Source organism: Marmota marmota, unplaced genomic scaffold (assembly GCF_001458135.2).
Source record: "Marmota marmota marmota unplaced genomic scaffold, marMar, whole genome shotgun sequence".
Taxonomy (NCBI): Eukaryota; Metazoa; Chordata; class Mammalia; order Rodentia; family Sciuridae; genus Marmota; species Marmota marmota.
The window spans coordinates 28,287,968-28,302,562 of record NW_025999932.1 but is presented as its reverse complement, the minus strand read 5'-3'; the positions used below and the strand labels follow the sequence as shown (position 1 = coordinate 28,302,562).

The 14,595-nt window shown below is 36.0% G+C and overlaps 1 protein-coding gene across 7 annotated transcripts in view; it reads left to right on the top strand.

Annotated features, from left to right (window-relative positions):
- The window catches only part of Stard13 (StAR related lipid transfer domain containing 13), a 484,966-nt gene that overhangs the window by 322,120 nt on the left and 148,251 nt on the right, over window positions 1-14,595 (top strand). The window contains exon 1 of one of the 7 annotated variants that reach the window (XM_048800818.1): window positions 3,404-4,272. The exons of 5 other annotated variants lie outside the window; for them this stretch is intronic. In XM_048800818.1, coding sequence (XP_048656775.1) covers window positions 4,104-4,272 — 169 coding nt within the window. In that variant the 5' untranslated portion in view covers window positions 3,404-4,103. Of the gene's footprint in view, window positions 1-3,403; window positions 4,273-14,595 lie in introns of those variants that run through there. One more of the 7 variants, XM_015484203.2, reaches the window with a different exon arrangement.

The window sequence follows — 14,595 nt, the reverse complement described above, 5'->3', positions numbered from 1 at the left end:
CCTAGCTTTCTGCCATGTTTATACAAGATTCCACTGAGCGCTAATCTTGGATCATCTATCATAAGATTGGAACATTTTAAATACTTAAAGTTTTATTAAGAGATCAAATATCAGAGTTTTGATTGTATTTAGAGTATTTGCTTTGAGAGTGAATACCATGGAGAAGGCAAGACATGGGTAGAGCTAGCCTTGAGGATGTGCAAAAAACAGAGGACAATGAACCTACTCTGCAAAAGAAGAGTTGTCAAAGAGGGCGGGGATCAGGCCTGTGGGTGTGCATGCTCCTGCTTCATTTTAGAATGGAGTCTCTAGTTCTCAGCTATGGATTCTTCCTTAGGGACTGTCACTGATTATTCAAGGGCTGTGGGCTCTGTTTTTCTTACCTTAGAACACTCAGAACTCAGTCACCATGGTATTTTGGCCATCACAAACTCATATTTCCAGTTAGACATTCCAGGATCACATGCAACTAAATAGGATTAAGATGATCCTTAATCTATTCTCCCAAAATTTTCTTCCCTATCTAATGTCTTCAGCACTTTTTCAGTGCCACAATTTAGCTTTCAACTGTCTCTTATGTGATAGTGGAAATGGTAAAAATTTTATCAGCTTGGAGACACACAGGCTGTATATTCACTTGCTATATAATCTGGATCATTGCTTCACCTCTGTGCATCTTACTTTTCTTTTCCATAAAATAGGGTACTTCTGAGAGTTGTTGTGGAGATTAATTAAATACATGAAATGTAAATAGCATAAGGCCAGAAGGTACTCAACATTGTTACCTCCTTTCTGTACTTTTTTCTACCGCTTGTCCTTCTTTTTCGTTCTCTTTGTTTCCTAATATTCATTTGTTTATTGTGTCTGAAATAGTAAAAATTGCTCTCAATAATTAAATTAGGGAAGGTGAAAACTAGAAATTAACAACATCCATTTCTTTCATTTTTAAGGGAATTACAAAGAAAGAGAAAGCATCAGTCTTGGAAGATTCGCTCATATTTTGGGCACTCTCTTCCTCTCTCTGATTCCTTAGGATCTCATTTGGCAGTGCTGAGTAAAATTATTCTGTGATATGTGGAGAGGACAGACCCAGAGAGGTAATCAGCAACTTTTTACTGCTAGTAGAATAGAACTCCCACCCCAGTAGTAATTTTTCTTCCACTGGTACTAAATGATTTAACACACACACACACACACACAAAATTCATTAAAAGAGCACAGGTTGGGTTAGGATTTAGCTCAATTAGTAGAGTGCTTGCTTCACATGTACAAGGCCCTGGGTTTAACACCCAGGACCACACACACAAAAAAAATACAGGTTTCATTGCAATGGAAAGACATTAGCATAAAGTAAGGTATTAATGCTAATAAGAAAATAATATTACCTATCTACTTTAAATATACTACTTGGGAAATATAAAATGGCAAAAACATGGTGAGCAGTCACATGAATTTGTAGATACTAATTGAGCCATAAAATAAGACTTGGTACCTTATATATGACATGAAGAGACAGAGTTTCAATACATAATTCTTCCTTGATCCTCTTGTTAAAACATTTTGCTTTTGCTTTTTTAATTTTAAAAAATTTGGCTTATTCTCATTGTCTTTCTTTTAATCAGGGAATAAAATTCCTTTTTTCTCTAATTTAAATTCAGTTTGTGTCAATCTATGAAATATTATTTCATCTGTTTACATGTCAAAGTATACATATTTATGGTCTTGATGTTTTCAGAACAAGAAAACATCAGAAACACCCTAGGACTTTGACATATTCATTATTATGCAAACAAAGTGTTTCTCAGGAAGAATCATTCTATTTATTTTTTATGTTGCATTCAACTCAATTAAAAATTTTGTATTGGTGCATAATAATTATACAGAACAGGATGTTTTATTGTGGTATATTGATACATACACATCACATAATTTGATTACTTTTTAAATGCAGCCAAGAAAGCAATGAATTGCAAGATTGTCATTGAGACTAGCCAATCTTTTTTAAAGTGTATTCACAACTATAAAATGACTACATATTACTTCCTGCCTTTTACTCTCCTTTGCTTAGCTTCCTGAAACATGTCCAAAGTCCCCAAATTCCATGTTCTTCTCTTCCTTCACTGTCCACCCTTCTTCCATTCTCTCCTACCTAGTGAAAAGGCAATAACTGGCAATTTTCTGGCTTGAATGAAAGGTTTATGACAAGGATGCCCTCAGTGTTGGTCTACCAAACCAGAAGTATATTCACGAAGTGGCTGACAATAGAAGCACCTTGATCAGATGGCAGGCAGTGCTGACTCTGTGAACTTAGCTAATGGACTTTCCAGGCATCTAATATTGCAATATTGTACTAAACCTTTCTACTATTCATGTCCATGATTTTGCCCTACCACTCACTAGTTCCCTCTCACCTTTCTAAAAGGGATGCTGGGGAACAAACAAACAAAAAACCTCGATCAAATCCTAAGAAAGAATGGAAAGTGCACAGTATGATCCAGTGAGATCTACCTTTCTTTTTCTAATATGATGCCAACCTGAAAACTAACACTTGCCTCCTCTTACGTAAATCAGAAAAGGTTCACAATTGTCATGACAGTGTAAGTTCTAGTATCAGGATATCAAAAATTCCAGCCAGGAAAGGTGTTAAAGCTACGCTACCAGAGAGCCACAGTAACAAGAATTGAGGTCCTAATCAAAGTCGTGCTACATTTTTAATTGAGAATTTCTCATTATTATGCCATGTTTCAGTTGAGTCAGCCAAATGTAAAAACAACCTGGCCATATACTTCTTTATTAAAGAAGTTTATTCTTCCACCCAGGCTCAGAATTTGATAACAGGTTTTCCATGGACTTTTTCCTCTTTACATCAAACAATTGTAAAGAGGAAAAATGGGGTGAGGGCATTCTAATTTATCCCACATGGATACTTGGATATGACCAAATTGAATTACTAGCAGTTTCCTTAAACATACACTCTGATTCTCAGCCTGCATACACTGTGGACATAGTCCATCCTGCAAAGCCCTCCCCAACCTTCATTACACACACACACACACACACACACACACACACACATTTTCTTCTGTGCCTGGCTTGGTAATCATCATCCCAGTCAGAAATAATATTGCTCACATAGCATTGTGTTTGTCTTTTAAAATCACCTCTCACATGTGGCCTTGTCTTATAAGCTTTTGCATAACATCTCTGTCCATCTACAATACAGTAGGTTGGCAATAGTCATATTTGCAAGTATTTTGCACACTGTGTAGTGATTCTTAGCAGTGTTGTAAATGTGATAGGTATTCCTCATTATATTTTGCTTCTGGGTGATTAAAAATTGGGTAAATAGAAAAAGTAAAGGAGAATGTATGGAGTTTTAATAAATAATCTTTGCATAGTTTGCTTTTATGAGTCTTATCTGTAAGAGCCCTTCAGGTCCCATCCTTGGAGGGCAGGAATCTTGCATATTTATTCCTTAAAGCCGGAGTAGAAAGCTTGTTTTTCATTGAAAAATCTTTATTTCCTTGCAATGAAGGTTGGTAGTTTATACTCAAGTTATGTGTGCTTACCTGAAGTTGTTTCTTACTTAAGACATTTATCACTTCTACCTTTTTTTTTTTTTTTTACCGCCTGCAACAGCCTTATTTATATAAAGCCAAGAAACTTTCTCTTAACTTTCGTAGCCTGAAAGGTTTCCTATGCCCAAAGCTTGTTGGCTTCTGTTTTTTGTTTTTTTTTTTTCCTCTTTTCTTTTAACTCTTTTAGTGCGTGCTGGGCTTGGGTGCTTCGTCAGCTCAGAGGCATGTCAAATACTTGTACTCTCTTTTCGCACTGCGTGGGGGATCCAAGCTGCTTGAACTGCCTGCCTCTCTGCGGGGCTTGAGGCTGACTGCGAACGTTTCCAGTTTTCTCTGATTGGATCCTGGAAGTCACGTGAGGGCCCGGGGATTGGAATTCTGAGTTGCGGCTTTTGGCACTCCTTTTTCTTTTTAAAAATCGCTTGGTCTGTTGAGCTCTCCTGGGCTTGGTGCCTTTAGACCGAGGCTGGGGACAGTTGCAAACAGCCACAGGCAGACTGAGGTGGCAATAGAAAATCTGCCGAGATGTTCAGTCAGGTGCCCAGGACCCCAGCTTCAGGCTGCTACTATCTAAATTCCATGACACCTGAGGGCCAGGAGATGTACTTGCGATTTGATCAGACTACAAGACGCTCTCCTTACAGGATGAGCCGGATTCTAGCACGCCATCAGCTAGTGACTAAAATTCAACAAGGTGAGTTGCCGGCAGTGAAAGGCTGTTGCTAATTCTGATTTCTGTTGGCTGTGTTTCACGCTAACCCAGTTTTTTGAGTTATTGTTTTCACTTTACAATGTATGGATTTCTATGCCATGCTGCACTTAACTTTCAAAAATAACTTTATGCTGCAGTTTTAAGCAAACTGTGACAGCTCTTAGCTGCCACATAACTCAATATAAAGTGCATAAAAAACTTCACGGTGGGACAGTGAATCACAAATTCCAAAATGTAACGTGTGTCTACAGAACAAACGAGAAAGGTTTACTCAGTGTTTGTTTTTGGAGCTTTCTGCGGGTTCCTCACACTGGCCACATTTAAAACGTGGACACTTGTTTATTTAATTAAGGGAAAAGACAGGGGACTAAATGTCCACCCTGCCCAGAGTTCTTAGAACATCTTCAGTTAAGAGGGGAAAGTAAGAAATCTATTCTTAAAGCCACTGGGCTGACAACTAGAATCATATTCTCTTCCTGTTTGTATGTTTATGTCTGGAGTTGCCACTGATCTTTTGATATTGTTTTTCTGGTAAAGGATAAATGTGTTTGTTCACTTCAAAACAAATCCTGTGACCTGCACACAGAAGCATTAGCTTCTCCAGGCAAAGAGGAGAGAATATTGATTACAAGCTGCTAGATTTTTTTTATTTTTTTAAATTCTTGGGGGGAGAAAACAACCTTGAAGCTTGGGCATTTCTAAAACTTAATATTCCCCCCAATAAAGCAAACCATACTCCTTATAGGATAGAAAGTTAAGCCTCTAACTGGTGCCGATTTAAAACACAAATGCACAATCAGTTAATAACTACCCCCTCCTGGACTAATAAAACTAATTATTCTTTTGGTACTGTATGATTTTATCAGGACTTTCTAGAGCCATTATAAAATTACTGTTTCCATTTCAATAAATGAACATAAGTTTATATTGAATTTTAGAGGGGAAGTTGAAATTTGTAATTGCAAAAATCTTATTGTAATATTTCCAGGAGGAACAATATGTATTCTAGTGAGCAACATTTGATGAGATTGTTTCCTTGGAAATTGGGATTTGTTTGTAAAGGTTCAGGAACTGGTTATGTGTGAAGGATACTGGTCCTACATACCGGTCTGATTTCAGGAAGGATATTATGTCATTCCATAAACTCTGTGTGCAGGTCTTGATTGAATAGAAACAAAAGTATTTCCCTGTGGTTTGATTTAAAAATACATTAGGCTTAGAATAAAAAACAGCTCCATTTTAGCTTTGGAAGTGTCTTACAATGGTGCTTTTCCAGATGCTATCATCTTTATGGACAAAGGGTTTAATAAATGTTTGATGGTAAACTATAATCTATAATCTATAAATGTTCCTCAGCATGCATATGAAGAGCATATTATCTTAGAAATATCACATAGAATTCAGTGAAATTTCTTTGAAGACCATCTTAGATGTATTCACAATAATTGATTTCATTAAGAAATTATTTATGTTCTTTTTGGCTGAGGGTTGTTTTTCCATTAAACATTTGAAGATCTGAACACTTTCATTATCACTGAAAATGCACTCTCACACAGACATGGGCATTCTATGTTTCATTTTTTCTAACTAGAAAATTTAAACATCCCCACCTTTTTATACTGAGCGATGGAATTTTTGAAGCCAATGAATACCTAAAAATTTAAAGGGATCGTCAAGATCATAGGGAAGCATGAAAGAATGCCAACAATTTGGTGACTCAGTAATCATCATTTGTTAATATCATATTGTGGTTTAGTAAGACAGAAAGCAAAAGCAAACAGACATTATTGAGTTTACTATATAATATATTGTAAATGTAAGACTGGTTTTCTGTCATAATAAAGAATATTTGAATATTCACAACTTACCAGGCGCTGCTATGAGAGCTTTCTATAAATTTTAATTTATTTTTTTCCCCCGAACATTCCTTATAATTAAATTCTATTATACCCATTTTAGAAGTGATAAAGCCAGAGATATATGGAGTTCAATTAACTTGTCCAAGGTCACATTGTAAGAGCTGGTATTTGAATACAGGTCTAACGCCTATGATCTGCCGTACATTCGACAGTTTTTCAGTTTTTATAATGAATGCTAAACAACCTATGTTTGAATTTTGGATCATATAATATATCAAAGGCCATTTAGGCTTTTTACTCAGGAGACAACAATGAATCATATTACAGAACCAAAATTGGTCATTTATTATGAAGTTTCCAGGTTGGTTTTATTTCTCTAGTGGGAACAAAGAACTATGTAATCTCTTGATTAGTTAGTACCCACTGGTACAAGGTGTCAAGTTGTTTTACCAATGATCTAATCTTTCACTTAAGGTTTATCAAGTGTTTATTAAATTAATAATAACATTATTTTTGTAGTACCTGTATTAATAGCTGGAAATGATAGCCACATCAGTAAAAATTTAAGCATTTTTACTGATAGTGGCTATCATTTTACTCTGCTTTACATCTTTCAAAGAAAATTTAGCACTATTCTAATATAATTTTGGCCATCACTACTTATAATTTCTCATGACTGGTGGGAACAGTGCAAACAGGAGTAAGTTGCTCCCCAGTGACCTCATTGTAGTGATATAATCACTGAATGTCATGGACATGATTCAACAACAGATACACTCATGGGGAGGAAAAACAAGGAGGATAAATAAAGGACTCTTTGATGATGCATAGGATCAGAATTAGTTACCCAAACCCAGGATGAATCTAAACGTGCTCATCTTCAGGTACATTCCAAAATATATGCACATCATATCTGTAAGCTTTTTGTCTTGTTGTTCTGTAGTTTATTAAGTAAAGAGATCTTTAAAATAAAGTGATATATTACAAAGTGAAAGTTTATCAGAAGTCATACTGTCCTTAATTCCAACCCCCACATTCTTGATTGAATCAATAGGGAAATTATTGCAGAGAGAGAGAGAGAGAAGGGAAATAATAATGGTACTTATTTCCCTCATGGACAGACACTTGGGAATAGAGAAGAGAGAAGATGCTAAGTGGGTGAAGGAGGAACATGTTAGTCCATGATAAGAAAGAATTAGATTTTTTTCTATTAAATTTTCCATCTTTGTTTAAAGTTTTTTTTTAAATTGTTTTTAGTTGTAGATGAACATGATACCCTTATTTTTTTATTTTTATGTGGTGCTGAGGATCGAACCCAATGCCTCACACATGCAAGACGAGCACTCTACCATTGAGCTACAATTTGAGCCCCAAATTTGCCATCTTAACCATTTTCAAGTGTACATTTCAATGATACTGAATATACTCATAATTCATAATTTTTTGCAAGCATCACCACCATCCAACTCCATAACTCTTTTCATCTTACAAAACTGAAACTCTAAATCCTTTAAAAAGTAGCTCCTTATACCTCCCTCTTCCCAGCTCCTGGTAACCACCATTGTACTTTGTATCTCTATGAATTTGTCAACTCTAGGTAACTCATATAAATGGAATCATACAGCATTTCTTTTCGTGACCAGTTTATTTCATTTAGCACAATGTCCTTGAGGTTCATCTTTGTTGTAGCATTTTGACAGGATTTATTTCCCTTTTAAGGCAAATAATACTTCCTTGTATATCTATACCATATTTCTGAGTCTTTTTGATAGTTAGTAGCTGTCCTAATTAATGGGTGTGAGTGGAAGAACTGGATTTCTATGTCATTATCTAAGGGTTGTGATCTACTGGTACAGGAACACCATGTTTAATGTCTAACATTCACACACATAATTTGAGAAATCCAAATCCAAGTAGAGACATAAATGTGATTGCCTTCTTTATGAAGAAATTAAGATCAGTTAAACTTTTAATTTTATTTTTTATGCTTAGACAACAGCATGATGTGTGTCAGATTGCACTAAATTCCACTTTATTAGAAAGTAGAAGCTGGAAGAAAGAGACAGGGATCCAGAACGTGTCGACATTTTCTCATTCTTTACGATGGCAAGTTCTACAACTTCACTGGACCTCGTTCTTGATGAAATAGATGGACTGTGATTGCACAGGTTTATTCTGGTTCTTGTGCTGTGGAATTTTCTCTGTTGTTAAGTCAGTACTCCTCGAATAAGCATAGAAACAAGGTAAACTTAACCTAACTTAAAAAAAACTACAAAGGAAACAGAACAGTTTTATTACTTGAAATCAATTAGTGGCTTCCAATTTTTCTACAGTTTGTCAAAGAAATGGTAAAGTGAAAGTCAGGTTTTTGTTCTACTCCTGCTACTAATTTATTATGTGACAGAATATCACAACTTCTCTGAAACTTTTTTCTTAAAGTCTTGGATTAAACCATCTCTAAAGTACCTGTCATCTCTGAAATTCTAGAATTCTTTGATTGCAGCTATAACCTTATGAAAAAAGACAGCTTTTATGTGTATTTTCCTTATTATGTCATTCATCAGTTACCTGAACCTGCTTCTTTGATGCCTGTGTAATACTCTCATTGTTCACATGATAGGAATGTTAGAAAGTCCAGTCTTGTGGACTACATAAATGTCAGTATTACTGTAATTATAAAGAAACTTGTGGAAACCATTCTGTCTCAGGGCACTCTCATTTTCATTAACTTTTTTTTTTTTTAAATCTGAGACGATCTTTAAATAGATACAGCAACTGCATTCAACTTAACTAGAGTAGAATATGCTTCCTTTTCTATGTCCTCAGCTAAGGCAAGTAGGCACTACTGACACATTCTCTCCCATTACTCTGTCAAATGGCATTTTGAGAATTTGCCCAACCTATGTGATGAATGTTGCCTATCCCTGGTGAGACCCCCAACAACTGGGTAGCATCAGCCTAAATTAAGCTGTCATTTGTTCTTTTGGAATTGCCCTTTCTCTGTGTTTAGTACTTTCTTACCCAACTACTTTCACAACAAGAGGGTGAATACACTGGCAGAAAAACAAATGGAATGCAGAAAACAGGCTGAGACTGTATCAGTCAAGTATTGCTCAAGTTCTTTTTGTTTTTAAGTGGTGACTGTCATAAGTTCACATTTTATGAATCAAGAGTCTCATTCTATTCAGTGCTGGTGACTGAAGGGCCTGTTCAGAAAGGATACTGTTTAACCAAAGATACAGGAAAATCTGTTAAGTGAATTAAGTCAATGAACTTTGAATAACAGTTGAAAGTTATTCACAATGAAACTGTGAGCAGCCAAGAAACAAGTCCTAGAAGAAAATTAGCAGAAGAGCAATATGCTTATAAGTACACAAAACTTGAGATTTTCACATTAACCAAACTGATGGTTCAATAGCTCTATGTCACTGCTTTTATTAGCTCTGATTTTATAAATATACATCCTAGATACAGGCAGTTGCCAAATTTGGAATCTGCAACATTGGTTTAAGTGAATGGAGATTCATTTTTCTCCTTTTCCCTCCCACGGTGAGGGCTTTCATTCCTAGTAAATTCTGGACAGTGGTCAACTCTTATATTATATAATCCCTCATTTCCTTGGTAACTTAAACATGAACAGAGATGGGAGCACAAATTAAAAATAAAATAAACAAACCACCAGTGGTCTTAGCAATATCAATTGATGACCCCAAATAAATTTTAAAAGAGAGCAAACAACAAGTGGGCTTTGATAAACCTTTTACATAATGAAAAATAAACAGGTGGGGGTTTAATGGAGACAGATCATTAAAGAAGATATATCCTGTCTCTGAGTTTCATTAGTTATGAGAACACAGTGGTGAGAATATCAAAGAATACAAGCAGAACATAGGTAAACCTGAACACAAATTATAGTCCATATATTTGAATAAAATAAAGATTATGAAAAAAGTATTTGCTGTCTCCTTAGGGTTAATTGGAATATGATATGAGGGTGGGGAAAGATATATATTGATTTGCAATAGAGAATTTGAGGCAGTTTATAGAAGAACATACAACTCATCAAGATTATAAAAACATAAATCTAGTGAATAGAAAAATGTTGGTTAATGTATAATTCTAGAAGAAGATAAGGCATATAAAATGTACAATGCTGAATAGTTTTTCAAAAAAGGCTGCAAATTTAACTTGAGTTTCAATCATGAGGAAAACATGGTCAAGGGAAAGATTTACCAGATCCATAAAGTAAAATCCTGCCAGCATACCTTTTCCAACGAATTCATATTTTTCAAGAAACATCCCCCAAGAACTTGATACATAAGAGTAATTTCACATACAAATCTCCCAAAGAGAATACTATAAGATGTAGTGGATGGTACTGCTAGCCATTGCTACAGTGAATTCAACAGCAAATACCATTTGATTATGTCTTATAACATCTCATGGTGGAAGTAAGGACATCACAACAAATTATAATTCAGTAAAAATATCTGGTGGTGTGATGAGTAAAATTAAGGAGTTTCAGATATGCAATCCTCTGATTCTCTGTCTTAAACCCAGAAATAGCATGGAGCCCATCTAGGAGTTTTTTAATCTGCCTCACAGAACACTAGTCCCACTAGATAGACATTAAGGAGGGAAAATGTTTCTGTGGTTAAGTAATTTTGGGAAATGCTGCATCCTCTTTCCTTTCTTGGAAAGTCACACTTAGGAAAGACTAAGAGAAATCCTGCAAAAAGTAGTTTGATTTTATTTAAATTGGTGTATTTCATCATGAGACCACTTTTCACCAGATACCAGGAAATGAATCTTGCAAAACCAGTGTTCCCTGGGGAACACATTTGGAAATGCTGATTTAGGAGAGTGCATGGCCTGTGGTTTGTTCAGATAATGCACTTTGAATATATTTCTGGCAAGGATTATTAGGCAGTAGAGTTTGAAGTTGTAATTTGGGGAGTGACATTGCAAGTATTCTCTGTTTTTAAAGATGGCAACTGGTTAAAAGCAAGATCATCATCTTTTCATGAAAACTTAACAACCAAATGAAGATTCTAATCAGCCCCTATACATACGTTGGAGAGAACATTGAAGGAGTCAGTGTATAGACACAGTTAACAATTATAAAACTATGAAATCAAATATGTAAAAAACTCTACAACATTCAGTTGCCCCTGAAAAAAGAAATATCTGGGCCAGAAGAAATAAATGATTGCTTTCTAGATCTGAATTTACCTATCTTATTATATAGCTAAAGTTCTGGGCAAGTTCTGAAGGGGTCTGACATTCCTGTAGCTAATTCAGAATAGTCCCTGGCTGCTGGGAAGTGGAGTCACTGCCCACAGGAAAGAAGCAGGAAACCCTTCAGGAGTCCCAACCCCCTCCCTGGTCGGAGGTGACGTGAACTCACTGAAACTCAGGAATTGATGTGGCTTAGATTTAGTTTCTGACTTCATGGTCTAAAATGTGTTTGATTCTGTAAAATCCCTCTCAGTACAATGAAATAAAGTGAACTGGTCCAATATAGATAATTTTAATTGGTAAAATCTGTTTGGTTGAGTTGTATAAGCAATTTATTAATTCCTGGGAGGCCTGCAAAGATATTAAGGTATTTTTTCCTCCTGCTGGCAAAGAAGCAGAGCATTTGCATTATGAACGATGCTTTTGATAGTAATTCACAAAATGTTGAAAAGCTACAACAGATTGCACACGGAACTGGCCAATCCGTCTAGCCCCAGTCCTCATGTTGTAAAGTTACATAAGACCTTAGCTACCACTGGGGAATGGTACCATCTAGGGCAGGACAGGTTTCTGTGAAATTTTATACACTAATGTTTGAAAAGATGTGAATTCTTTTATTTTGGAGCAACTTAGGATCTAGTGGCACTTAAATGAAGGACTTGGAAGGGCTGGGGTTGTGGCTCAATGGTAGAGTGCTCACCTTGTAAGTGTGAGGCACTAGGTTCAATACTCAGCATCACATATAAATAAATAAAATAAAGGACTTGGAAAATAACTCTAAAATGACAAAATATTCTAGTGCTGTTAGATAAAGGAAATTAGTTGATATAAGTCCAAAAAACTGGCCAGACTGACAAATGATTTCTCTCCTAAGGTATAGGAATCCTGACAGTTTTGAAGGTCTGACAAAGGCAGAGCCGACTAAAATAAAAATGGTTTGTGTTGCTTTGCCTCTCTTAGCAGTCTGATAAAACACAACAGTAAAAAATTATAGGGAGACTGAAACAGAACTTGGCAGTCACCAAGTACCTAATTTACATGTCAGTATTTTGAGCTGAAGTAGGCATTCTCTTCCTGCATTCCAACTCTCCCCTTAATTCTGAAAATCATACATATGGATAGCAAGAACCTTTGATTAGTATTCAGTGTCTATAAGTGAATGGTAGCATTTCACATACATTTATATTCACCAAATGATACAATGGGAAAAAGTATGTATAGTTATAAAATCATAATTTCCCCTGATGGATTTACTACCCTGAAATTATACTATTTAAAATTATTATAAGAATAAAGGCAGATTCACAATCCAGCATTAATGATATGCCAACCATCTCCACCCAGATAAGACTAGAAAAATTTAAAGAATTTCCCCCAGACACTTTGAGGGACACAACACATTTCCTACTAAATGCATTTCTCAAAATAGAGAGTGAAATCCATCCTGAGGCCCTAAGCGATTGGACTTATGTAAAAGCATGTGTTGTGTATAACAGGATCACAGTCATCTAACTCCCTACCATTCTTCACCATTCTTCTCTTGTGGGTAGGAAGGTCTGTGAATCTCCTTCCCTGTGAATTCAGATCCTTGTCACTAGTATTCCAATTCACCTGTTCCCCTTCTAGATCTAAGGCAGACAAAGCTGCTTAGATTTTTTTTTTTATTGCTGGCTTCCTAGAAGAAGGAGAGGGTGGGGAAACTTGGCAAGAAAGAAAGGAAATCATTCTTGCAGGATGTCTTCAAGAAGCCTGAGAAGGAATTCCATTCAATGAGTTCCTCTTCTGTTAGTCCTAACACCAAGTGTGATAGAACTCCACATTTAAATTTTTGTGTTTTATCACTGGCCAGGGCATCCAGTTTATGGGCTTGCTCATGAAATGGTAGCATAGGACATAGAGACATGTGTGTTTTGTTTTGTTTATGCCTTCTTCTGTGACAGTCTTCTAGGAGTTGCTATGTTGGTAGTATGTTGAAACCTGTGCGGTTCTTAGGGGCAAATAATTGAAACATGTTGGTTAAATTTCAAGATACACTTTCTTACATTTTCAAATAACCTCAGGGATGAAGATTACCTTTTCAAATAACCTCAGGGGTAAAGAATGCCCCAGGGACACCATCCATTGACCTCAACTCCAAACTTTCTGCACCTACAGTTTGGAACCATTGGAGGGTTTTGGAATCACGCAGCTTGTATTTGAACTCTAGTCCTACATCTTCCCAGCAGAGTGACACTGGTCACATTATTTAACATTTCTAAGCCTTGGTTCCCATGTGGGCAAAATGAAGCTAATAATAGCAACTATCCCAGAGTTATTAAAAGGATTAGATGAGGGAATATAATTAACAGAATATAATTAGATGAGGGAATATAATTAGCAGAATGCCTCATACAGACCGAGTACTCAATATAAGAAAAAACATATTACATATCCATGTAAATAAGATACTTCAAGATATCATCAGATGAAAATTAAATTGTGTACTCTATCCCATGTTTACTAAGGCAGGCATAAATAATGCCACATTTTTTGTGCGTCTCCTCAAAAGGTGTCCACCAAAATATTTGAAATAATTTTTTTAAAATCTTAAATTGTAATGAAAACTATTATTGCCTTTTTCAATTGTGGATTTCTCTGGATAGCAGTTTCTGTCTCAGTTGTCCTGAACTGCCTTGAAATTGTGGGTTTAGGCCAGGTTTCAACTTCTCTAGAAAAATAGCAAAGCACATTAGTCCTCTCCTTCTGAACAGTATAAGAGACAATTTTCGGTATTCCTGACTTTGAAATCACTTAGTGGTAAATTCTAAAGCTGAGAATAGAGTGGGGAGCTGAAGAAACAGGGCTGTGTCAGAGTGAGGAGTTGGAAGGCCAGCAGTAGTGGGACAGAGGTAAGATCAAGGCCTTAGATGAACATCATTACCCAGCAGTGGATGAGACTCTATCGATAGAACACTTGGTTTAAATTGCACTGTTCTTTAAAATCCACAAACAGTGATCTTTTAAAAGCCATCTGAAAACCATTTATGCCCTCCCAGTGATGGCAACACATACAGTAGGAAGGCCACTAAACACGCATGTGGAATGGCCTTGGATAATTCACATCAGTCTTTGGGATTTCAGTTTCCTCTTTCGTAATGCAAGTGGTAAGCAGATCAATCTGTAACTGATGTTCCAGAAAGACAGTTGCACAAAGGTTGGCATTCTATTA